Below are 27,046 nucleotides of genomic sequence, written 5' to 3' on the forward strand. Positions count from 1 at the left end.
TGTTTCGGGATAAAACAATAAGACAATCCCTACAACTGGCGGAGACTCGCGCCAGCATTAAAGCTTAAAGGCTTGAGAGTTTTAGCGTTTTATCTCGTGAAAACATACGAAGAGACACACACACACACAAGAACACACATGCACAGTGCATTGTCATTGTGATGGAGCACATTTCATTATCATAACAGGACGAGACTGGGGGACCCCGACTATGAAGAGGGGGGGACAGGCCGGGGGCATTGAAAAATGTGTGGAACTGCCGCTGAAAAATGAGTAATTTGTGGAAACCCCATTGTGTGCAGAGCTTACGGGCTCGCAGGCCCTGAAAGGAGGAGGTAGAGGAAGGAGAGAAATCGGGTTGTGGGTACCAACAAAGAGGGAGAGACGGAAAGAGACAGAAAGAAGGGATGAAAGAAAAGAAGTGTGTGAGGAGAGGGGGGGGGGGCGGAATTGGGGCGTGTTTCAGAAACTTTTTCGCCACAGCCCCGGTGTGTATGTGTGTGTGTGTGGATGCCCCCCTAATCCTGGTTTTATTGGCTGCCTGTGTCCGGCCACGCTGGTCGGATTGAGTGGGAGGGGGCGGGGACGAGGCGACGGCGGGGCGGGGGGGGCGGAGGTTGGGGGGGGGGCTGAACACATGTCCTCCTTTGTGGCGCGACGCTGATCAGGCCTGAGAAAGAGCCGGACCTGGTTACGGCCTTTCTCAGGTCACCGTAGAAACCAACACGGCAGGGGTCCTCTGTGTGTGACTCCTCCCCCTGCGCACATTCTGATACAAACGCATAGGCTGGCCTTTCCTTATAGGGAGACTCACACACACACACACACACACACACACACACACATACATTGCTGTATTAGCTTCCAAAAAACACATTCAGTCGCTAAAATCTAAAATATTAGATTAGAACGGTAACATAACCGTAACATAACGGTAAGAAGCAGATAGCATAGATACTGTGGTAGTGGTATCTGTAAACATCAGACAGCGTCTGACCCAGTGAGGCCTGGCCTATCCGCTGCCCGCCCGCTCTCCCCCTCTGCTAACTTCAAACCGCAGCGCAATCAGAGCGATGGAAACTCCGCGCGCTGGTGGCGTGCGCTCCGAACCAGTGGGGGGTAAATCTCCAGTAGGCCTACATGGTATCAGAGAGGGGAAGAATGGAAAATGTCCCCATTTCCTGAGTCACAGTTTGGGATCGGGGCTCTGGCGTTCTAAAAATGCTAATCGTCAGCTCCCCAGACAGCTTCTCATATCGTCATGGCCTTGTGGGAAACGTGGTTTCAATGTTGTTCATTTGCAGACCGCAGACCATTCCATCGCCCTGCCCTCGTAAATTATCGCGCCGTCACATTCCCCTCGCATCCGTCGCTCGCTCCTCCAGCGCGAGTCCAAAACCCAGGCGCTGAGCTCGGCACATTTCCGCCAACGCATCGTAGCGCGCGACAACGCTCGTGATCGAAAACAGACGTGCCTCGTTGTCGCAAGCGTCTCGACGGGAAGTGAGCCATCTGAAAGACCTCTAGGAGGCGTTTTAACAGGACATCTATCAATTACTGTCACATTTCGAGATTTAGACCCATGTTTTTTCTCAATATTTGGTCTAGGAGTGCTCAGTCACGGCCTGTTAGCCAAAGAGTCTGTCCTCTTTTGTTGTGGGGGAATAAAAGTCGGGGAGGAGAGAGGAGGGCACTCTGCCGATGACCTCTAGACAGCGGTCACTGTGCTCCCTCTCTCTCTGTGGTAAATACTTCACTCTCTACTCCAGAGTGCACGCTCACAGCCCCTGTGGTGCAGCCTTTCAACCCCACACAGCCCACAAGCCTTCCCTCACGCCCTGGGGGAGTGGACGGTAGACCCCCCCCCCCCCCCAAGGCCCTCCGTCACCCCCCTGGAGGAGTGGACGGTAGAACCCCCCCCCCCCCCCCCCCCCCAAGGCCCTCCCTCATCCCCCTGGAGGAGTGGACGGTAGACCCCCCCCCCCCCACCCCAAGGCCCTCCCTCATCCCCCTGGAGGAGTGGACGGTAGACCCCCCCCCCCCCCCCCAAGGCCCTCCCTCACCCCCCTGGAGGAGTGGACGGTAGAACCCCCCCCCCCCCCCCCCCCCCAAGGCCCTCCCTCACCCCCCTGGAGGAGTGGACGGTAGACCCCCCTCCCCTCAAGGCCCTACCTCACCCCCCTGGAGGAGTGGACGGTAGACCCCCCCCCCCCCCAAGGCCCTCCCTCACCCCCCTGGAGGACTGGACGGTAGACCCCCCTCCCCCCCAAGGCCCTCCCTCACCCCCCTGGAGGAGTGGACGGTAGACCCCCCCCCCCCCCCCCCAAGGCCCTCCCTCACCCCCCTGGAGGAGTGGACGGTAACCCCCCCCCCCCCCCCCAGGCGACACATCAGTTGTCACCACACTGGGCTCACAAAACCACAGCAAAGAACAGAAAAATCCCTCTAAGAGACTCTAAATGTGAGTTAATGAGTTGTGTTGGTCGATGTGGTTGACGGTGGGATGCAGTGAATGACTCCTTTGTGATTCCCATTCTTACAGCACTACTGAATCTGGCAAGTTGGTACCTGTGGCGCTATCATAAAACCGAGAACAGATCATCGAGAAATGACAGCAAACGAATGTTAGCTTGATTCAGTTAGAAATAATACCCAGTCTAATACTGTTGATTTAAATTCTTGCATACTGTAACTGTCTTTAAGTGGTCATTCGAACATACTATTATTATATAATGACGCTATGTCTCATGTCATGTAATACTGTTTTGTCCTTAGCCACTCTTACAAAGAAAGCACAATCTGGACACGGAGTAGCATAATGACATGTTAGAGAGACAAATAGAGCGTGAGACGTCATTCTAAGACTGCAGCTGCTGGAGTCTACCAGCTATCTGGGACCAATGCTATTGGGTTTTATAGGCAAGAGTCACACAATGTTGAATTGCATGAAACTCCTCGATATATTCTCCACTTTATGAACAAATAACAACAAACGTTCCTCTTTTGTAGATATGATTTTTATTTTCTGCCCCCCCCCCCCCTGTTGTGAATTGTCCGCTTGGCTAATGTTTACAGTCCACCGATGTTCCTCGGTTGGAAAACCAAAACTTTTAACTCGGCCGTGTTATCAGCACGACTGCAGGTGGAAATTAGCTTCCTTGCTAAATCTGGCGCAAAGCATCTCCTTGTTTTAACCCAAGCAATTAATATATGTGGATACATGTCCTTTTTAAACTCAATAAACTAAACTAAACTAAACTAAATTGGGCGTGTTTGATCTTCGCTAATCTTGTTTGTATTTGCCTGGATCTGTTTCCCTGAATCTCAATGACCCTCTAGAGGTTACAGGCTATGTGTCCTGTACTGCCCCCCCCCCCTCCCCCCTGCCCCCCCCCCCCCTCCCCCCTGCCCCCCCCCCCCCCCCTCTGTCCTACCCCAGCCCGTCCCTCAGCCCATCAGAATGACAATGCTACTGATGTAAAACGTGTCGCCTTTGGGCCGCTGGAGCATATAACCCTGCATGTCTGGCCCGGTCACCGCGGTTTATGGCTTTACTATGCCACCTCTTTTATGTCCCCTAGCTGGGGTGGGAGGGGGACAACAATTTAGAAAATTCACTGTAAACGTCTCCTGGTGTGCGTGAGAGGGGGAAAAGTGTGTGTGTGTGTGTGTGTGTGTGTGTGTGTGTGTGTGTGAGAGAGAGAGAGAGAGAGAGAGAGAGAGAAAGAAAGTGTGTGTGTGTGTGTGTGTGAGAGAGAGAGAGAAAGAGAGAGAGTGTGTGTGTGCGCGCACCGTATATCCAGATCAATTAGTCAGGGCGCCACCCCTTAAAATGGAGTCAACACTGCTTCCTAACCCTAACCCTGCCCGCATGCCCTCCGCTGCCAATCCCCAGGCCTGCCAGGGGGGTTCAGCCATGCCCACGCCCCCCTCACCTACCCCCCCAGACACCCCACCTACCCCCCCCAGACACCCCACCTACCCCCCCATACACCCCACCTACCCCCCCAGACACACCACCTACCCCCCCAGACACACCACCTATCCCCCCACACTTCCCGGAGCGCTCACTCGGAATGATCATGGATGAAAACGATTGTATAAGAAGTCTACCTTTTTTTCCCCTCTCTCATTCTCCCTCCCTCTCTCATTCTCCCTCCCTCTCTCCCTCCCTATACCTCCCTCCCTCTCTCCCTCCCTATACCTCCCTCTCTCATTCTCCCTCCCTCTCTCCCTCCCTCTACCTCCCTCTCTCATTCTCCCTCCCTATACCTCCCTCCCTCTCTCCCTCCCTCTCTCCCTCCCTATACCTCCCTCCCCCTCTCTCCCTCCCTCTCTCCCTCCCTCTCTCCCTCCCTCCCTATACCTCCCTCCCTCTCCCTCCCTATACCTCCCTCTCTCATTTTCCCTCCCTCTCTCCCTCCCTCTCTCCCTCCCTATACCTCCCTCTCTCATTCTCCCTCCCTCTCTCCCTCCCTCTGTGTCTCCTTTCTTTCTTTTCCACATTACCAGGGGGTGGTGTGTGATTGACAGATGGGAACGAATAATAATTTTTTTTCGTAACCTAAGGCCATCCTCTGTGATTGGCTGGCCAGCTGACATCTCCAAACCTCGCTCGTCTTCTTCCCCCCCCCCACCCCCCCCCCTTTAATATTGGGCCTGCTGGATGAGGCATCCTGAGGGAGAGAAAAAAAGTAGAGAGAGAAAAAGATATCTACCTTAGGGAAGAACCTCTGAGAGAGGGAGGGAAGGACGGGTAGGAGCGTGTGTGTGTGTGTGTGTGTGAGTGTGTGTGAGTGTGTGTGCGTGTGTGTGTGTGTGTGTGTGTGAGGGAGAGAGAGAGACACTTACTCTCGTAACTACTCCGAGACAGACACACTTTCCTGGCCCGGTTCAAAGAAGGGGGGAAAGCAGGAGGAAGTTAGGTTTTTTTTTTTTCAATTTCATTTTAATTTTCCCCTCCCTCAACAATCAAGCTTTTCCCCAAGCTGCTCCTCCAGGACCTCTGCATCATTCCCCATTGGAGATTCCATGTATTGATCCATCTTACCCTTCTATCACCGCAAGGCTTACCTCATGGATTTGTACCTGGTTGGATATATGATGTGTGTGTGGTTGTCCGGCTCCCGGGTGCTTGGAGGCTATCCCATTTGGTGGTGAGTAACAATCCAAGAGAGTTTCGGCGTCAAATCCTAGAGCTGCACAGAGAGACTTTGGTCAATGATCATTTTAAGAGAGGGCAGAATACTCTTTCAGTTGACTGCGTGGAAAAATGTTCTTCGGCCCAGTCCAAAGAATCTTAACCTCAAATACTGGTGTGTAACGGAAAAGGCTTCTCGTTCTTTCCGCCTCTATATTCATGTCCATTTATCTTATTAGAGAATGTTTTGATGTAGAGGGGGTGGTTGTTTCAGCCTGGGGGATTCAACCTATTGAATGAGAATCGTAATTTTGCAATGACACATTCTCCACTGAAAGCATGTGTGTTTAGGTACAGTATAGTGTAAACAATTGTAGATCTCAGGTTCTCTCTGGATGATCTCGAGGCTTTTCTAGATAGTTAGATTCTTTTGATCCTTTATTTAGTGTATGTGGTCTCTGTCCCCCAAGCACAATGACAGCTCTGACCTCCTTCACGAAAACTCAACAAAATCATTTTTGTGGCCCTATTCGTCTAGTCTGTGAGTGAAAATTCTTCCCTTTTCCCCAAAATAAATCTCTAAGATTATGAAAATGTGCACCTTGAGAGTAGTTCGATCCAAGTCAGCGTCATTATTGTTTGGTTTGCTATTGTGCTTCCAGATTCTACGTTCAGGCAGCCGGTCTGCGATCACACCGTGTAACTCTTCATTGTTAACTGAATGTTTTTGTTGGGTTTTGATTAGAGAGAGTGTATCAAACACTAAATTGTTTTACACAAAAAAGCTGGTTCAAATTCATAAAACGCTGAATTTTGAAACGGTCAAAAACGAGTAAATTGATATATTTGTAGGCTGCAATATAATCAGATCTAATTTATACATTTTGTATCAATTTTGCTGTTCTGCGTATAAACAACAGCTAAGCCTAACATATTGCTACTCAGTTACATTGCAATATTACCGAGTTCCCTGGGAGAATAGTCAACAGACTATGTGACATTAAGGTTAGGTGCCGTATAGGGGGTTTATATTTGTGTCTTTGTTAAAATATCCAAGATCCCGCTTGGCAGAACCCACTGAATTTTAGGGGTTCCTCTCATTACAAATTCAGCTACATGCAGCTGACCTCATAGGCCTGAATCTTTTGTAACATAAAGCTTTTTTTTTTGTGGGGGGGGGGTATTTGTGTAGGCGTATGACAAAGCTTCTTTGGCTCTCGACACAATACTTGTCAGAGCTACTGCACTTTTAGTAGCCGGGTTAGCATGTGGTCCCACAGCGGTCCCGTCCAAACCGCCAGCATCTTCTGGTTTCATTTACACAGTAAAGGGCTGCCAAACACGCAGGCCACAGGGCTGAAGTGTTAATGGCAGGAGGACTTTACACCCACACCCCTGTCCAGCACCACCGAACACCAGCGACAAAGAGCCCCAGATTCCGTCTGAATCACCTGCAGCTGTTTTACCCAAGGAGCGTACATGACACGGGTGTAAGGTTCGAGCCTTAACAATGCTGCAGCACCTTTGATTTGGCTAACAAATCTGAAGAGTATGTAGCGGAGCGCGGGGGGGGGGGGGGAGGGAGAGAGTGGGAGAAAGATGAAAAGACGACGTGGTTTCAGGTGAACGGGCAGGTGCTGAGGAGCGGGGGGTCGCAGGGGCGCCGTCGCCGTCGTCGGCCCGCTGTGCCCGGGACGTCCGAGAGGTCGGGGACGACACGGGGGACGCTTCGTCGTTTCGGCCCAGCCCGGCCTCCCTCCCAGCGCCGGGTCTCAGGGGAGATGACCCGGTCATAAATTGTGCAGCCGAGTGGGGCAGGGCAGGGTTCTCTGACTCCTCCATGCCTGGCAGTCACACCGTCGCAAGATGGCCTGCCGAAAACAACACGAGGCATAAATAACTTTGTGGAAGAGGTAATAGAGTGACATAGCTGGTTAATGAGGTGGTTTGGAGAGCAGGACCAGCAACTAAAATAGATCTCCCTTAATAAAATGCAAGAATGTTTGGTGAAAGACGAGTTTTATAAGTGAAAATAAAATGTTTTGGAGAGATCTCACACCAGATTACGGATATACTGTAGGCCTAACACAAACCACAGGTTCCACGCGGTCTCGCTGTAGAATTTGTGGCTTTTAGAACATGTCTGTTTAAAAAATATCAATGTTATTGGACGTTCTATGTTTTTTTTTTTGGACTTCATACTGTACATACCCTATTTATACAGGAATTTCTTACGACTGAATATCGGGTCCAAGCTTAATAGCGTTATTATACTATCTAGTTTTTCTCTAAATTGGTTTGAGCTTGCAATTTTGTGATAAGTTGATGGGAAAGTATGTCTGAAACTATGAAAGTGTCTGAATTCTGCTGCTATGCTGCTCTTAAAAATGTTTCCTGCCCTATAATATATCATTCTGTTGCTGCGAGGCTGAAGAGCAAGAATCCACGCATTTCAACCCCTTATACTTGTATAGAGAACGCAAAATAAAGAAATCTCGATAGGATTCGTACGGCAACTTAAAACGCTATTGTGACATAAACTATTTCAGGATAAACTCCACCACATGTTACAGTCAACGATGTAACATAAATAATCCCTCAATTGAACAGCTAAAGCCATCCTGTCAGCCGGTTCTGCCATCTTTGTTTATATTCATATTACAGACAGCGGACACGTTGAGTGAACGCTGACACTCAACATCACCAAGGAATTAACCCACTAGAGACTCCTCAACACCGGCTGTGCAGAGGCAAAGACTTGTGGTCTGGTTCCACACGGTAACATCACCACAGAGTCGGCCGCACTGAAGTCTGTTATCCGCCTAATCTGCGCTTCTGTTGCGTTCCCGGGGAACACATGAAAGAGAACCGGCGATTTATGTAAGCTGACTGAAGCTCGGGCGCATGAGTCCCCGTCGGATTCTACCGTTTGCGCATCGTGTTACGTTTTAGAAAGAGACAATGTGGTATTCGGTTTCCACAACATCAACTGATAGTACAGTCAGAGACAGTGTGTAAGGCTGTATCAGGCACACCAGAACGCCGTGGCGCAAGGGCCGTGAACGCAGACGACGCTGGTCCTAACGTACGCCAGTCCGTACCCAGTCAGAACGTAGGCCAGTCTGTACCCAGTCAGCCAGTCTGTACCCAGTCAGCCAGTCTGTACCCAGTCAGAACATAGGCCAGTCTGTACCCAGTCAGCCAGTCTGTACCCAGTCAGCCAGTCCATACCCAGTCAGAACGTAGGCCAGTCTGTACCCAGTCAGCCAGTCTGTACCCAGTCAGAACGTACGCCAGTCTGTACCCAGTCAGAACGTACGCTAGTCTCTACCCAGTCAGAACGTACGCCAGTCTGTACCCAGTCAGAACGTAGGCCAGTCTGTACCCAGTCAAAACGCAGGCCAGTCTGTACCCAGTCAGAACGTAGGCCAGTCTGTACCCAGTCAGAACGTAGGCCAGTCTGTACCCAGTCAGAACGTACGCCAGTCTGTACCCAGTCAGAACGTACGCTAGTCTCTACCCAGTCAGAACGTACGCCAGTCTGTACCCAGTCAGAACGTAGGCCAGTCTGTACCCAGTCAGAACGTAGGCCAGTCTGTACCCAGTCAGAACGTAGGCCAGTCTGTACCCAGTCAGAACATAGGCCAGTCTGTACCCAGTCAGCCAGTCTGTACCCAGTCAGAACGTAGGCCAGTCTGTACCCAGTCAGAACGTAGGCCAGTCCGTACCCAGTCAGAACGTAGGCCAGTCCGTACCCAGGCCATCGAAGCGCTCGGCGCACAGGGCCGACCCCGGCGGCTTAAACAGGGCTCTAGGGTCCATCTCCGGGTCTCAGGAATGTCATTATCTGGCTGTGACACCCCCCTCCTGCACCCCTCCTGCACCCCTCCTGCACCCCACCGCCACCACCTTTGGCCAAAGGATCACTTTAATGATTCGTACTGCGAGAAAATCCTCTGTCTGCAATCCTGTGTGAAAAGATCAAGGATGTTCAGGCGTTATTCTAACAGGGCAGAGAGGGGGGCAGGGGGAGGGAGGGAGGAGAGGGAGGGAGGAAAGGAGAGGAGGGGGAGGGAGGAGAGGGAGGGAGGAGAGGGAGGAGAGGGAGGAGAGGGAGGAGAGGGAGAGCAGGGGGAAGGAGGGAGGAGAGGGAAGGAGGAGAGGGAAGGAGAGTAGGGGAGGGAGGGAGAGCAGGGGGAGGGAGGGAGGAGGGAAGGAGGGAGGAGGGAGGAGAGAAGGAGGGAGAGTAGAGGGAAGGAGGGAGGAGGGAAGGAGGGAGAGTAGAGAGAAGGAGGGAGGAGGGAAGGAGGGAGAGTAGAGGGAAGGAGGAGGGAAGGAGGGAGTAGAGGGAAGGAGGGAGGAGGAAGGAGGGAGTAGAGGGAAGGAGGGAGGAGGGAGGAGGGAAGGAGGGAGAGTAGAGGGAAGGAGGGAGGAGGGAAGGAGGGAGAGTAGAGGGAAGTAGGGAGGAGGGAAGGAGAGAGAAGAGGGAAGGAGGGAAGGAGGGAGGAGGGAAGGAGGGAGAGTAGAGAGAAGGAAGGAGGAGGGAAGGGAAGCCCTATAGAATGTTGTTCTTAAGAACCTGCAGGGTTCCATATCAATGGCGGCAGCCGCCGTACGGCCCGGGGGTCGAAGACGTCTCAAAGCCTCCGAGAAATATGTGAAGAGAGAGACTGACTTCTCCCAGAGGTCTGCGTGGCGTTGGGGAGGGTTAACCAGAAACAACCACGCAGAGGAGGCACTTAGCATCATGTAAGCTGTGGATAGGATTACCTAGTTGCACTCCAGCTGGTTGAGATTTGAATAGAGCGGCTTGTGTTTCTTCCCACAGTGATAGTTGACTAGAGGCATTGATCTCGGCCTACATCACCGTCGTTCACATGCGGTTTACACGAAACGCCATTCCGACGCTACGACCGTCGGGTTTTAAAAAAAACAAACCGCCGGAGTTACGTTATCCAGCTCAAACACAAGGTAGGAGAACGGTTCAAAGGAGAGTGGTAGTTCAAAGCAGGAAAGGGGATTCCTAATCTCAGCCCATCATCAAAGGACATGTGATGTGCCTCGTGTAGGAAATGACAAAGTCCCGCAGCGCGCCGCTATTACCTGCCCTAAAACACAGGTCAGGGCAGTTCCTCAAAAGAAAATAGGCCCAAGCGCCCCTAAGGCAAAGAGGTCATTAAAGGGCACGCACGTGGACACACACAATCACACACAATCACACACACGCACACACACACACTAATACAGGAGGTCTTCATTACCCTTGTCTAACCTTGATAATTAGTGGCTAGAATTGCAACCTCCTGTAACTTGCAGCCAATGAGCAGCTCATTATGTGCAACCTGTGACCTCTTTAGACGACGGGGCACGATTTCTCTGACCCAGTGACTATGAAGTATTGGTCACACCTGTGCGCCCTGGTTACAGTCAAACCTCCCCAGGTTATCTCCCAGGTCATCCCTTGAGGGTGGGGGGGGGCGGGGGGTGTAAGGGGGAGGGGGGTTATCTTCTAGTTCCAGGATGGCTTGCTTTTAACTTCCGGAAGGGACTTCGATCTACAGCCTCAACTAGAATTTTCTAAGTCTAATTTCCTCTCTAAAATAGGTGCTAGGTTCCAGTCTTCAGTGTTGTTGAGAAGCTGCTTTGATAGTCAATTCTATTCAATTCTATTTCTATTCTATTTGTATTTTTAGATAGGTATTCTTGCACTATGCCTTCAGCACTAGATTATGCTCTTAGTCACTTGTTTTAGAAAGGAGATGCACTTGTGAGTTCTGGCAAGGAGCAGTACATTGGCTTTTCCTACGTTAAATGCAATTATTGTAAGTCACTTTGGATAAAAGCGTCAGTTAAATGATTGTAATGGGTGAAGATCCGAGAGAGAGAGAGAGAGAGAGAGCGAGAGAGAGAGAGAGAGCAGGAGAGAGAGAGAGGGAGAGAGAGAGTGAGAGAGAGAGATCTGAACAGTGTTTGTTGTCATGATGAACCTTGGTTATCACAACGTATCTGTGTATTTACAGTACGCAAGCCGTCACAGTACAGCACCTGCTATGTTCTAGAGAGGACCCAGAGGAGTCGCTGTGCAAGCATGTAACCTTCCATGATGAATGGATTAAATGGAGGGGTCAGGAATGATAAAAAATACAGAAAAAAACCATAGCCGGGATAAATCCCTCACAACGCTGCTGAAAGCTGACTACTATGAGTCCTCATTTGTATACGATACCAGTACGGTTCATATTAGCGCTGGTTGGGTTGTGTATGGCGCCGTGTTTGAGTATCAGTCCATTCAGGCACTCTGTTAATACTCTCCCTCAAACCAGACCCTCGTTTTCTAAGGCCCAGAGGTCCCCTGCAGTGCCGAGCCAGTCCCTCTGGACACTCACACGGAGGGGACACTTCCGGTCTGCCTGGTGCTCTGCTGCTGTCCGTCTGTGTGGTCAGTCCGTCCGTCAGTCAGTCAGTCAGCCATCCAGTCAGTCAGTCAGTCAGTCAGTCAGTCAGTCAGTCAGTCAGTCATCCAGTCAGTCAGTCAGTCAGTCAGTCAGCCAGTCAGTCAGTCAGTCAGTCAGTCAGCCAGTCAGTCAGTCAGTCAGTCAGTCAACCAGTCAGTCAGTCAGTCAGTCAGTCAACCAGTCAGTCAACCAGTCAGTCAGTCAGTCAGCCAGTCAGTCAGTCAGCCCGTCAGTCAGTCAGTCAGTCAGCCAGTCAGTCAGTCAGTCAGTCAGTCAGTCAGTCAGTCAGTCAGTCAGTCAGTCAACCAGTCAGTCAGTCAGCCAGTCAGTCAGTCAGTCAGTCAGTCAGTCAGTCAGTCAGCCAGCCAGCCAGTCAGTCAGTCAGCCAGTCAGTCAGTCAGTCAGCCAGTCAGTCAGCCAGCCAGTCAGTCAGTCAGTCAGCCAGTCAGTCAGTCAGTCAGTCAGCCAGTCAGTCAGCCAGTCAGTCAGTCAGTCAGTCAGTCAGTCAGTCAGTCAGTCAGTCAGTCATCCAGTCAGTCAGCCAGTCATCCAGTCAGTCAGCCAGTCAGTCAGTCAGTCAGTCAGTCAGTCAGTCAGTCAGTCAACCAGTCAGTCAGTCAGTCAGTCAGTCAGTCAGTCAGTCAGTCAGTCATCCAGTCAGTCAGTCAGTCAGTCAGTCAACCAGTCAGTCAGTCAGTCAGTCAGTCAGTCAGTCTGAGAGCTCTGTTCTCTGCGCACAGGGGATCGGTGTGGCTCTCACTTCCTGACAGGCAAGTTCACAAGTTTACAGCCAGACTCCCTGCTCTGTTCTCCTCTGTTCTGACTGCAGGGGCTCGCGGTCTCTCTCTCTCTCTCCCTCTCTCTCCCTCTCTCTCCCCAAGAGTGTCTGTTGAGGGAGAACAGGAGGGAGGGAGGCGAGGAGGGGAAGAAGAAGAGAGGAAGAAAGCAAAAAACAGGTTGGAACATTTTTCAGGGGTCCTGTCATTTTTTATCTGATCAGCCCAGAGCTGTTGGACTACAAATCAAAAGTGTGCCAGAGAGAAACAGAACACAACAACACAGACGGGAGCTGCGCATTCCAGCCTCCGCGAGGAAAAGTCCCATCCCCAGGCAGAGCCCGCAACTTTTCCTTGGCCCACTTTATTCTCTTCCGAGTGTCTTTCTCTCTCCGTGGACCTGGTTGCGGGATTACAACTGGGATTCCGACGGCGGTGTTTTGATGCACATCTCGAGTGCGCGGGGCCTCATTTAGCACACGGCCCTCTGGGTAAATCTAACCAGGGGAAGTGTGATATCACACAGTTATAACACAGTACAGTAGAAGGAGACTAAGGTGGATGACTGCACAAAGTGTTCCCATAAACTTGTGGGAGCTTTCTGGAGTTTGAGTCTCATATTTTTTGAGGCAATAATTGAATGCACCTTCGGAGTGGGACTATCATGTGCTCAACTGATTTGATTAAGAAATGAGTAACTAACTTGTTCACACTTGCAAAAGAACGACTGGCATTTAACAGAGCTATGCCTCCTTATTAAAAATGTGTGGTGCAGACACATTTAATTAAGCTATTTTTTTAGTACATTAATCTGGCCTATCAACAAATAATAACACATTCATTACACCATATCTAAGATGGTTAATGCTGGAACAGGTGTGAAGACAATATGTGGGTCAATACATTTTGTCATGTAATATGTCTCAGCATGCAGAAGAAGCTCTAGTGTGTGTGTGTGTGTGTGTGTGTGTGTGTGTGTGTTCCGAGGCCTACTCATCACCAAGGCAAAGCTTTGGTACAGTAAGTAATACATTTGAATCCTGCAATACCAAGTGGGCACAATAACACACAGGGTACCGTGCCATGTGGGCAACAACTGCATTCTGGGAGTGAGGCCTTTCAGTACAAGTAGCAACAGAGAGAGCCACCCCCTCTGGTAGCAACAGAGCCACCCCCTCTGTCGCCCTCAAACACCACCCGACTTTCCATGAGTCTTTGAACAGCGCCTGAGGAATAATGGATAGGGGGATGGATTGTGACAGGCTGGTTCTCTCCCTAATCCACCCTCTTATCCCCTCTCTCTCTCTTTCTCTCTCTCTATGTATCTCTCTCTCTCTCTCTACTGTAGGTTGTTGTTCTTTAGGCCCCATATTGGTCATTTGTGTTGCCATGGGGAAGCATGTAAAGCTCGTATTGCATTGCGTTCACCAACTCACGAAGGACAGTGCTTATAAACCACGGGCAACGTCATGGCATCCCGTTCTTTCCCTGCTTCACAGGGATTTTCGCAGGAAATGGCAGCATCCATAGACCTCTTACCTGACTCCAGATCCAGAGAACAGCCCAGTTCGGTTCTGATAGAGCCACTAAAAGACAGTGAAGACAAGTTCAGTTGGGCTTCTGTCTCAAAAGAGACACCAACACAGATGCAGAGGGACTAAACCACCTACTTTGTGATACGCAGGAGAGTTATGAATCCTAAATCCAACTAATATTTGGTAGTTGGTAAAGGAATTTTAACTCAATTTCTCCTACCTGAATGATTTTCAAGCCCTTTCCCTGGTCTGCACGTGAGCGCGCATTCTTACCGCATTGCGTGCGCATGGGCAGGTTAGGCCACTTTGGCCCATTTGATATAACCGTAGTGATGCGTATGGGGCGCAACTTGATTTTGAATGTTTCCGAGCATTCAAATAGATAAAATAAGAACGAACAAGAAACTATTTAAGTTAAATAGCCTAATACCCGAAGGCCAGTTCCGCTCCTGGAACATTTCCTGATTGGTGAAGCCATAGGGAGACGTTCGCCCGTGGGTGTATTAATAGAATAAATACGGTCGCCACGCTACTGTAGTCGAGCTGGGGGCATTTAGAAAAGGTAAGACCAACGGTCGTGTAGCCTAATTCAAAAGGTTCAGTTGGTGTTCTCAGTGTCCGTCTAATGCAATACAAACAATAGACTATCATATCAACAAACCCCTTACATTAGTAGTGATTACGGACAACGTGCACCAGGTGCAGCCTTTCATTCCTAGGCCTAATCGGTTAGACATATTTAGATTACGAATTTCTAACATTTGGCGAGCAAAACTGTTAGGTATTATTTCTGAATCGAGTTGTGGAAACACAACAGAAACATAAATAATCAGAAAAAGATGGAAACCTGTGTTCTTTGAATTAATATTTTGGAACATTTGTCTGAGCCTGTAGCCTAGGCTACAACTGACGAAGTACAGAGCCACTCCGTATTTAAATGACCTGATGACCTCATATGAGACCTGATCATGAACTTCAAGCTGCTCATTCAAGCCACGTCACTCATGCTCAAGGCAGCGGGTCAGATGTCACGCATTAGCTGGTTCAGAGGGTCACCTAGTGTTTTCTGTGCCTCTGGACATGAGAACCTGTCACAAAGAGAAAGTTCATCTGTCTGCTCTTTAGACAGGTTCACGCTGACCCCTGCGATAGACCCCCCACACAAAAAAATAACAACACCCTCAGGATCAAACTAGGAGTCGTTTAGTATTGGGAGTGGATGGTAGCCTGCTTGATCGGCATTTCATAATCACAACTTCATGTTAAGTTGTGATAGTTCGGTGCTGAACATCGTTTCTGCAGAGTCGGCACGGAGCCGGCGGACTCCCTTTGTCTCCATATCTGTGGTATCCAGCGGCCCTCTCCGCGCTCACATCATGTTGGATTCGGAGACTTGAGAAAAACCCCAAACCGGCACCAACCCCCCCCCTAGGCCAGGGGCGGGCGGCCCCCTCAGACCTGCCTAGGCACGCACCTGCCAAGCCCCGGAGTTTCTGCTGCTCCGTCTGCTTCCCTGGAGCGGATTCCCCCGGCATTCTGCCTCTGCCTGGGCCCTACGTCTGCGCTCCCCTGCTCGGTCCAGACATGTCGCTCTCGGCTTTCCAGAAGAAGCCAGGCAAAGCGGGAAGGCTCACACACGCGCACACACACACACACGAGCGCACAAACTCCGGTTCCGCAGTGCAGAAACACTCGTGGAGCGCGTGTGTGTGTGTGTATGTGTGTGTGTGTGTGTGTGACATGCCTCTCACCAACCGGCTTTCCCCTCGGGGCACTAAGACTCTCATTAGCGCCTAGCTAAAGACATCCCTTTCAACCCTCTACCGACCAAGCGAGGCGCGTCCTATACCAACAGAATGAAAGCGACGCGTAGAGCCCCTGCATGTAGTCTAAACACGCTATGTCCACAAGAAAGCCCCGTGCGGTTAGGTAATTGACTTAATCAGACATCCACACGTCACCTCTTCAACCAGCAAGCGTAGCCTACTGTACCGGGTAGGGGGAGGCGGGGCCTAGGCGGCGGGCTGTCAACCCGCCAGGCTTCACGGCAGCTCGGTGCGGGGCACCCATCCTCCCAGGTCCGCCCCATGTCGGGGAGATTAATGGGTAGTAACACAGCTAAGCAGACTATGTAATTACTTCAGTTAGTCACCAGACAGAGTGAAGTCAGTGCCGCTTGAACTCGGTGGCGTTTCTGGGATTTGGGATCGTCAGATGAGCTAAGATGGCCTCCCTCGCTCGGGTAAACATGAGACAAGGACATGACTGCAGATTGATGACTGCTCTTAAGTTGCTGGCTTAGCCAGGCTCCCGGAGCACGACCGCTTGTGTGCGAGGGAACATCGCGTTTGGCCCGAACAACAAACCCGGAGCCGAGTTCATACAACTCATTTGGGTTCATACCACTTATGAAATGGCTTATGGGAAGTCGAGTCGTGGCTTCGAAGACCGTACCGGGGCCTTTCGACTTGAAACCGAGCGCTGGTTCTTACGGCGAGAGAGACGCAGCGGAACCTTCTCGAAGCGGGAACCGACCGTCGTCCTCTTCACGCTTCCCTCGGTCGCTCCCTCCGTTCCCCGGCGTTCGCTCGTCAGCGCTGGCGTTCCTGTCAGGAACAGGTGGCGGCGGCGGCGGCGTGGCGAGCGTCCGGAGCGTGTTTACGGTATCACATTATTTTCCATCTGCTCAGCTGCTCTCAAGCCTCTCGGCTTCTCGCGTCAGTGTGCATAAGCCTCACTGGAAAGTCTCTGATACCTGGGAGCCTGCCTTAACAATGCTTACCTGTACTCCAAAGGAGATCAAAAGTGTGTGTGTGTGTGTGTGTGTGTGTGTGTTGGGGGGGGGGGGGGGGTAGCAGGTTTGGGGATGCTGTGGAGAGGGGGTGGGGTGGTTGTCGGAGAAAGCAAAAGAGCACATGAGCTGTGAACTTTCTGAGGGGGATTTTTTTTTTCCTCCGACTTCAATGGCCGGGCTTTTGTGTCGGGTCTTGGTGCAGCAGCGCACTCATCCACCCGAGAGCCGGCGCTGCACCGCGATAGGGTTGCGCCCCGCGGGGAGCCTGAGGTCATCCTGAGTGGCTCTCTGATCTGATAGGGTTGCGCCCCGCGGGGGGCCTGAGGTCATCCTGAGTGGCCCTCTGATCTGATCGCTCCCCTGTGATCCTCGCATGGCCTCCGGGGCTCTCAGTCTGCCCGGGCCCCGGCAACACGGGGAAGATCGTCTGCCACTCAACACTGGCATGGAGGCTTCCCTCTCTCTCTATCTCTCTCTCTTTCTCTCTCATTCTCTTTCTTTCTCTCTCTCCCTCTCTTTCTCTCTCTCTCTTTCTATCCCTCCCTCTCTCTATCTCTCCCTCTCTCTCCCTCTCTCTCTCTCTCTTTCTCTCCCTCCCTCTCTATCTCTCCCTCTCTCTCTCGTTCTGATCCCACTGCTGCAGTGTCGCTGGCTCTGTCGGGCCCCTCTAGGATTCTCTCTCTCTCTTTCTCTCTTTTTCTCATTCCCCGTCTCTCTCTCTGTCTCTCTCTCTCTGTCTCTCTCTCACCCACACATTCACACACTCGCTGTCATTCGCTGATGGTAAGCGATTGGCATTTGAAAGTGGCATTTACTATAAATAATAAATAAACGACGCCACCGAAAACGCGTTAACTACCTTCACGGCGAACACAAAGGTAGCTCCTTCTGGGAAGTAGGGATGTAACGATAACCGGTATAACGATAAACCGTGATAAATTTCGATTCAATTTATTGTGATAAAATTATCATTAAACCCGTGTTTGATTTCCGCGTTCTGTAAATACCGTCCAAAGTTGGCAGCGGTCTCCAAGACGCACTATTTTAACGTTTATGCAAAAAAACGTTAATTGCTGCTAATTTTATTTGTGGTTTTCAATATAAAACTTGGTGAAGTGATTTCAGTGTGTCTATCAGTAGTTTTAGAAAATGTTTATTAATGAATAATGTTCAGCACATTTTACAATACCGCGATAATACTGATAACCATGATAATTTTGGTCACTATAATGGTGATATGAATTTTTCACACCGTTACATCTCTTCTGGGAAGCGGGGTAGCAGTTATGCCTCAGCCTGCCTTAACAGTAAACATGTTAAAACACAGACGTAGCAAACATTTATTTTCTGCACCTTATCTCGGCAGGAGAAGAAAAAAATAATATGGCAGTTAAAATTAATTGCCTCAATGAAACTGTAATGGTTTCTGGCATCCCTGGTTGATATGGGCTGTCCCGGCGCGGTGGTTGATCCGTGTTTAGGCGCATCTACGGCGGCCCCCGCCGGTGAGGGGAGCTTCAGGAATGCCGCCTTCGCCCGTAACCGACCACACGCCTTCGCCCGTAAACCGACCACACGCCTTCGCCCGTAACCGACCACGTGCTGAACTGCGCCCGCCTTCAACCTGAAAAACTCCTGAGACATCTCCAGAGGAAAACCAGGAATTAATAAATAGAACTGTCTGTTTAAAAATGAGTGTGTGTGTGTGTGTGTTTTATTGGACATTGGGCCCTCTCCCAGAGTATAACCACTACAGGTTTGTGTGTAATCTCCCAGATAATCAGGACCTGTGCTGAACAGTCAGTACTAATAGGTCACATCCTTTGCCCTGGAGAGAGGCTGTTAGCTTCCATTCCAGAAGAAAGCAAACAGCAGCACTCCCCTTCGACTGCGTTAAGCGCTCATGAAGTCAATAAAACACTAGGAAAGTCGACCCGACTCCGGGGGGAAGACACGCCGGCCCTCTCATCATCCACGACAACCTGACACACTGATTGAGTCTGTAGGACAATGCGTCACTGTAGCCTACGTCTTCGTACCCAGAGACCCCAGCACTGTTCCTCTGAACAGACCTCTCTATGAGGGAGGGCCTCCCTAGCATTTCACCACCACCATCTCCGTTGAGGATCTGGAGTTCAGAGGTCAGTCTCTTCCTCTACTGCCGGCGTTCTCATGGGCAGACGCCACGGTACGGTTTCTCCTGGAGAGTGCAGGGAAGGATAAAGAGACTAGGCAGCGCAAGGGTGGAGTATGGCTTGGCTGGGTTACTAGCATACTCATCCCTCCCCCCTCTCTCTCCCTCTCTCTCTCTCTTCCTCTCCCTCCCTTTATTGCAGGTCCCTGGCCCTGGGACAGCAGTACTCGTCTCTGGGCTCCCAACCCATCCTCTGCGGCTCCATCCCTGGCCTGGTGCCCAAGCAGCTGCGGTTCTGTCGCAACTACATCGAGATCATGCCCAGCGTGGCCGAGGGCGTGAAGCTGGGCATCCAGGAGTGCCAGCACCAGTTCAGGGGCAGGAGATGGAACTGTACCACCATCAAAGACAACCTGGCCATCTTTGGGCCCGTGCTGGACAAAGGTAAGCTTCCCCGAGAAGGCCGTGTGACGTTCCCCCCGCGAAAACCCGACGTGCTCTTCTCCCCGACCACTGTACTCTTCGTTGCTAATGAGGTATTTTATTCAGCAGTGGTCCTCGGGGGGATTCTGAAAAAATGCAGAGTAGGCTATCATAAAACGCCAAGGATCATATAAACCACAATACAAAACAACACATTGGGCTATGAAACAAAACTCCACAGGACCAAACCAGGGAGGATCTGTGTAGAATCAGTAGTAGTTCAGAGGCTCATCAAGGCCACTAGTGTCTTATTGTGGATGTAACGAAAGCTTTTTAGGAAATAGCAGCGGCAGACTACGGTAAACAAGCAAGAGTCCAATACAGGAAGCTGTCAAAGCTAGTTGAGGTATCAGAGAAACGCTTTGCAGCTACCGCCTGTTCAGTCATCGCCTGTTCCGTGGCTTTTAACTGACAAACGACCGGGGCAATTACAATAATAGACACCTTTCCTTGCCGCAGTGAGCAATGAGCCCGCCGCTGCGAGCGCCGACACATTATTTAACTTCCATCAATCTTTATCTTCCACATCGCATTTGTCCTTTTGAGTCACGGCGTAATCTTTCGGGTTTCCCCCAACCCTGTTTACGTCGCGTTTCCCGACACGAGAGAAAGGTCAGCGTCGCAAGTTCTCTCAGAAAAAAAGCGACGGTTACAGTTGAGGACACGTATCGGGATTTTCAGCTCTGAATAGTAGTCGTCGACGGTCTTAACACCGACTGTGTGTTTTTAAACAATCCCTAAAAGCCGATACAAAAACAGAAGGCACAAAGGAAACAGAACCGGGGCTGTTTGAGCGACGAGGGTTTTAAATCCCTAACGATAAAGATGGGACTTTGTGTTGGGGGGCGACGCCTCCGATGGGGGAATGAATCAGCGTGTGGATCTGGGCTGAAACAGGCAGGGTGAACCCTCCTCACCCCTCAGTCAAATAAAAAGGAGGGGGTAGGCCAAATGAGATTACAGGCAATAGAAAAGGGCTGGGGGGGGGGGGGGGGGGGGCTGTGTGTGTGTGTGGGGGGGGGGGTCTCAGCTCAACCCCTACTGTGCATGAAGACCGGTGCGCGCCTCACACTGCTCCAGCTCCCACGGACGCCCCATTCACACGCCCTTTTGACTCTGTCATGAAAACAGGCTGAAAGGGAATCTTGCAGAAAAAAAAAACACACACACACACACACCCCGAGGGCCGCCATGTTGGGCTGAGGTGGGAGGAAGAGGAAGGGGGGGGGGTTCTTAGGTGGGCAGGGGAGCGGTCCGAGAGACGGGCGAAAAGGGGTCGACGAAGGAAGTGGAACCCCAACCGCAGAGCGGCTACTGGTCACTTCAACCACTGGGGTAGTTAACGGCGGTGGTGGGGGGGTGGGGGGGGTAATACGGGGGAAGGAGGGCAGTTGTGGCTGGGTGTTGGTGGTAGCGGAGAACGGGGTTGCGGGGTGGCGGAGGGGAGGTTTGGTGTTGGGGTCGGGGTGGTGTTGGTGGTGGTGGTGGTGTTCGGGGGGGAGTTAAGGGAATGCCAGCTCTGGGCAGAGCCGAGCGGTGGGGGCAGCCTTTGTTTGGCTAACCCAGTGTGACACAAGGGAAACAAAGGCGGATTGATGGACCCAGCAGGTAGCAGGAGCAGCGCTGGCCTTGGCTGACAGCCAGAGCTTCAGGGGCCCACGGCTCACAGGGCCCCGTTGTGGAGAGCCCAGCAGGGCTTGCCAGGGCTAGCTGGGACTCCCGCTCGCCTCCCAACCAGAGGTGTGTGTGTGTGTGTGTGTGTGTGTGTGTGTGTGTGTGTGTGTGTGTGTGTGTGTGTGTGTGTGTGTGTATCCAGTCAAACAAACATTCACAGGGGTTTTGAGACCAAAAAATGTTGCTTTTTCTTTGTCGTAGAATGAAAGCACACACTGGGAGCTCAGACGCCGGGGGCTTGGCGCTAAGGTGTTGTGTACGCTGTCACGGCCGCGCGTTCGCAACGTGTAACGCGCTCACTTCCAGCTCATATTAACATGCTGAACACAAGTTTGAACAAAGCCCGTTGGTCTTCGGTAAGAGTGACCCGGTGACCGTGTAACATTTCCATTTGGCAGATGCACACCGGAGCAGTTACAGTACCTGACCTCTCACCTAATAAACTATCACCTGATCAGTACCTGACCTCTCACCTAATAAACTATCACCTGATGAGCTACCGGCCAGAGGATGAAGTAGCTCAACCATAGTAGGCTTGTTGTTTCACATTTTGTCAACACAAACGGCACTGTTTAACATGCAAGAGAGAGACAGAGAGAGAGAGATAGACAGACAGAAAGAGAGAGAGATAGAGACAGACCGACAAGAGAGAGAGAGAGACCAACAGACAGGGAGAGAGAGAGAGACAGAGAGAGAGACCGACAGAGAGAGAGAGAGAGAGACAGACAGACAGACAGACAGACAGACAGAAAGAGAGAGAGAGATAGAGACGGACCGACAAGAGAGAGAGACCAACAGATAGAGAGAGACAGAGAGACCAACAGAGAGAGAGAGAGATAGACAGACAGACAGAAAGAGAGAGAGATAGAGACAGACCGACAAGAGAGAGAGAGAGACCAACAGACAGAGAGAGAGACAGAGAGATAGAGACCGACAGACAGAACGGCTGAGGCCACAGCGTACCGATGCCCCTACTGGTGGACAGGGAGTCACACACGTCTTTGTGAGTCGGGACGTATTGCGGTCGCTGTCCTCGGAAAGACGTCCAGCCTGGCTGGGGGACACAGTTGGGTCTCACAGGACGCTTAAAACAGTGGAGCCATTGCTCAGGGGGCCCACCCTTCCCCTCTGGGTTTCAGCGTGTGTGTGTGTGTGTGTGTGTGTGTGTGTGTGTGTGTGTGTGTGTGTGTGTGTGTGTGTGTGTGTATGTGCTCACGGCGGCAGAGGAGGCCATACGTTTGGCGGAAAAACGGGCGAGCGGCTATAATAAGTGTGCGGCGATTGTGAAACAATGGCGTCCGGTTACATAATAAGCTGTTGCGTTCAAAGGAGGCGTAACTCCATCTCTCAGCGCAGACGAGGGCGAGGGGGGCTGCTAGGTTTCACCCAGAGGCCCCGGGCCCCAACTAGGGGAGATGGTGGCGGTGGTGGAGGGGACGGGGGGGGGTGTGGGGGGGGGTGACATTCCTGAAACACTATCCAGATGCGAAGCCGCTCCCCCAAAGGGACGACGGCGGGTCGCTGTGATCCCACCGAGCGTCAAGGGCGGCCTGACACAGCCACAATGGGATGATGTCACCTGGGAGCTCTCCACCTCACGTCTCCTCCAGCGATATACGGCGCATTCCTGGATCAGCAGGTCATAATCAAAACGATCAGTCAGAGAACTGAAAAGGGTTAGGGCACTGATTGAGAATGTCTTTTATTTTATTTTTTTACCCCCCTCCCTGCGTTGACGAGGCCCGCCCCCCATTCAGTTTCGGCACGGCTCTCGAGCAGTCCTCCCCGAAATACCTTCCATGTCACATTATTGCTGTGGTGAATTGTGTCAAGCCACGGTGTTTTCCGCCGCGATGTTCGAAGCGTCCTTTTCAGGTATGCACGCCTGCTTGAAGATGAAATGGCGCGTTAAAAGGTTTGAGCCCAGGGGGATCCCCTTTCATTACCCCTGCATGAATGTTGGCAGCCGGTCACAAAGATGGTTGTTGTCAACGCGGAAATAAAGATTGACGTTTTGTTTACGTATATGTTCCCCCTTTCTATCTCTCTCTCTGTCGGTCAATCTATCTCTCGCTCTCTCTCTGTCTCTATCTCTCTCTCTCTTTCTCTGTCTGTCGGTATCTCTCTCTTGTCGGTCTGTCTCTATCTCTCTCTCTTTCTGTCTGTCTCTATCTCTCTGTCGGTCTCTCTCTCTCTCTCTGTCTGTTGGTCTCTCTCTCTTGTCGGTCTGTCTCTATCTCTCTGTCGGTCTCTCTGTCTCTCTCTCCGTCTCTCTCTCTCTGTCTGTCCCTATCTCTCTCTCTCTCTCTCTCTCTGTCTCTCTCTCTGTCTGTCTCTCTCTCTATCTCTCTGTCTGTCTCTCTCTCTGTCTCTCTCTGTCTCTCTCTCTCTCTCTCTATCTTTCCCTCCAGCCACCCGAGAGTCCGCGTTCGTCCACGCCATCGCCTCGGCGGGGGTGGCGTTCGCGGTGACGCGCTCCTGCGCCGAGGGCACGTCCACCATGTGCGGCTGCGACTCGCACCACAAGGGCCCGCCCGGCGAGGGCTGGAAGTGGGGCGGCTGCAGCGAGGACGCCGAGTTCGGCGTGCTGGTGTCCCGGGAGTTCGCCGACGCCAGGGAGAACCGGCCGGACGCCCGCTCCGCCATGAACCGGCACAACAACGAGGCGGGGCGCACGGTGAGTCCCCGGGCGCCGCGGCGGGCGGGCCGCGCGACGGGCTAGTTACACAAGGCCGTCCCATACCACGTAACCGTTTGTTATATAGTCAGGTAGGATCGACAAGTCGAGTCTCCCCGTCTTAGACATACCCTGTACACTTACACAAGACGTGAATGCAGGGCACACCCTGAATGAACACACTCTGAACACACTCTGAACACGCCCTGAACACGCCCGACCCGCGCAGCTCAAACAGGGAAACCACAACAAGGGAGACAATGAACAAAGCTCAGATTGTTTTGTAATAGAGGTGGAATCATCCACAGTAAACAGTGAAAGATTACTAATTGTATGACAGATGGGATTTTTTGCTATTTGACTTCAGCCTCACGATTTGGTGAGTTTCAACCTGAAAAAAGTAGCACTTGGGTTTTGAATGACTGGATAATTACCTGATCTGAGCAAACCCACCCCCCCCTCCAAATCCCCCCCCCCCCCTCGATCCCACCTGCCTTTCATGCCTCGCATCCCAACCGAAATTCCCTGACAGACGAATAAGTTAGTTGAGGGGGGGAAAAATCGGGAGAATCAGTGCGGACTTAAACCGTCAGTCGCGCTGTCACTGCTCAGCGAGATATCTGGTTGAGGGCTCCACGCCGGGGCGCTGAGGGGCATTCGGAGGGACCACACGGCAACAAGGCAGCCCTTTGATCTGAGCAGACAGGAGCGGGGGGGGGGGGGGGGGGTCGAGAGACCACCGCAGGAGCAGAACAGCGCAACCCCCCTGTCAGGACCCCCCCCCCCCCCCCCCGTCTCCCCTCTCCTCAGCTTGATCCCGGTCGCCCCACCTGGCCCTCTCACGCTCCATTGTCCTCCGACCCCCAACCCCCCACACACACCTAGGGCCCCTGAGAAACGCCAGGGGGGCCTGAAGAGCCCAGGACATGATGTCACGCCACCCCCCTTCCCCACACACACACACACACACCTCTCTCCCCCCTCCCCCCCATAGGTGCTACAAACACCTGCCTTCTGCTGCAGCTGGGGGAATTCTGCGGCTAAATATAGCCGAGGAATTAAAGCGAAACAAATCAAAACAAAGGCGAACAGAGCCGCCGGGCGTGGTTCACGTGAGCGTGACTTCAGAGGGAATTAGCGGCGCGGTGAGAAGACCTGCCTCTAAACTTCTACAGCTGCAAGACACACACACACACACACACACACACACACACACACGCACACACGGTTCAGCCCTGACGGCATGTCGCTGTGATCCTACTGTACCGGTCCGTAAGCTAGTCGCTCGTCAGCATTGCTGAATTTCCCCCCCTGTAAATTACAGCTCATAAAAAGCCGCTGCCCAGTCATAAAAACACCTTTCCCACGGACCCACCTGACCTCCCGGTCGAACCCGTCCACAGACCGAACACGCCAGATGAAGCAAGCTGTTACCTGGGCTAAACGAACGTAGCACACGCCGTCGACCAAACCACCCGATACCCCAATAAACCGTCCGGTGTTAATCACGAGCGAGGTCTACTCTAATCACATCCGCAGGAGAGCGAACCAGGGTTTGTCTTAGGGCTGGGTATCGATTCGGATTTCAAGAATCGATTCGATTCCGATTCACAAGGTACAGAATCGATTATCACGATTCAATTCGATTCGATTCGGTTCAATATCGATTCGGTTAGTGTTACTAAAACCTGTTTTTTTTTTAGCTGTAACCTTAATTACATGACTGCCAAGTTATGCAACACTTCAATACTAGGGCTGGGTATCGATACTGATTTCCAAAAATGAATGAATGAATGAATCATTGAATGAATTTAACTATTCATTCCTTCATTTATTCATTCATTAAATAAAAGATCGATTTTGGGATTCATGAATCAGTTCTGAATCATTTGATTCAGAATCGATGAATCGGCCCTAGTTTTGTCTATCGTGTGTCTAAGCCCCCCCCCCTCCCCCTTCCTCTGACAGACCATCCTGGACCACATGCACCTGCGCTGCAAGTGCCACGGCCTGTCGGGCAGCTGCGAGGTCAAGACGTGCTGGTGGGCGCAGCCCGACTTCCGCATGCTGGGCGACTACCTGAAGGACAAGTACGACAGCGCGTCGGAGATGGTGGTGGAGAAGCACCGCGAGTCGCGCGGCTGGGTGGAGACGCTGCGCGCCAGGTACGCCTTCTTCAAGCACCCCACGGAGCGCGACCTGGTCTACTACGAGGGCTCGCCCAACTTCTGCGAGCCCAACCCGGAGACGGGCTCGTTCGGGACGCGCGACCGCGCCTGCAACGTGTCGTCGCACGGCATCGAGGGCTGCGACCTGCTGTGCTGCGGCCGCGGTCACAACACGCGGACTGAGAAGCGCAAGGAGAAGTGTCACTGCATCTTCCACTGGTGCTGCTACGTCAGCTGCCAGGAGTGCCTGCGCGTCTACGACGTCCACACGTGTAAGTGAGGGCGGGCGGGGCGTGGCAGGTTGGGCGTGGCGGGGGGGGGGCGTGTGATCCCGACATGCAGACGGACAGACAAGATGGATGGATGGATGGATGGACCGACGGACAAGCGCTGCCGCCCATCACACACACACACACACACACGGACGTTCAAGCAGGCACAGGCACCGATGGGTAATGGCACTTCTGTACTGGAACTCTTTATTTTTCGCCCTTGTTATAAGAAAATGACCCACCCCCCCCCCCCCCCCCCCCCCCACACACACACACACACACACACACAACCCCTAACCCCCCTGACCCCCAAGACCTTCAACGTCTCGCCTGCTACTATATACTGTACAGGTTTATCAGTTGAAAGTGTCCTGCCTGTCAAGGAACACACGGGAGGGTCAGTTTCCTTTGGACTAAGCTCAGTTGTTCTGCTCCCAGGCGTTGGGCCACGACCCCCCCCACCCCATTTATTTATTTGCCCCCGCCCTACCACCCGCCCCCCACCTCACACAACCATAAACGGCTGTGGCATCTAACACTTCTTACCTGTGAAATTAATGCCGTAATAGATGACTTTCAGACCGCCTCTTAACTAACGCCTCACCTCTGCATTTGCCTGGCTGCCCCCCCCTCCCCACCGCCCCCCCCTCTCCCGCCCCAACGTCATATAGTCATACTGAACACGCACGGCAGCCCGGGAACCAATCAACTTTGACTACTGAACTCAACGGTGGAGCGGGCTGCTACTGGACACGCCGAGGCCGCGCCCCCCCCCTCCTCCTAAACTACTGAGCTGACGGAAGCGCCCCCCCCCCCCCCCCCGGGCCGGGCCTGCACACTGGACTGGGACGGGCGTCTGGGAGATCCTGGGAGCCTGGGTTTATAGCCCCGCATTTCTGAAATATTAGCAAAGGGCCGGGACTTGAGGTATGCGCTCG

The 27,046-nt window shown here is 52.2% G+C and overlaps 1 protein-coding gene across 1 annotated transcript; it reads left to right on the top strand.

Annotated features, from left to right (window-relative positions):
• Positions 1-5,076: 5,076 nt before the first annotated feature.
• Positions 5,077-26,116, top strand: wnt3 (wingless-type MMTV integration site family, member 3; the record flags this gene model as incomplete). Its single annotated transcript, XM_084459925.1, has 4 exons — positions 5,077-5,156; positions 19,037-19,278; positions 23,403-23,668; positions 25,637-26,116. The coding sequence occupies 4 exons, from the start codon at positions 5,077-5,079 to the stop codon at positions 26,114-26,116; spliced, it is 1,068 nt and encodes a 355-aa protein (XP_084316051.1).
• Positions 26,117-27,046: the final 930 nt, after the last annotated feature.

This window comes from Borostomias antarcticus (genome assembly GCF_949987555.1).
Source record: "Borostomias antarcticus genome assembly, chromosome: 29".
NCBI lineage: Eukaryota > Metazoa > Chordata > Actinopteri > Stomiiformes > Stomiidae > Borostomias > Borostomias antarcticus.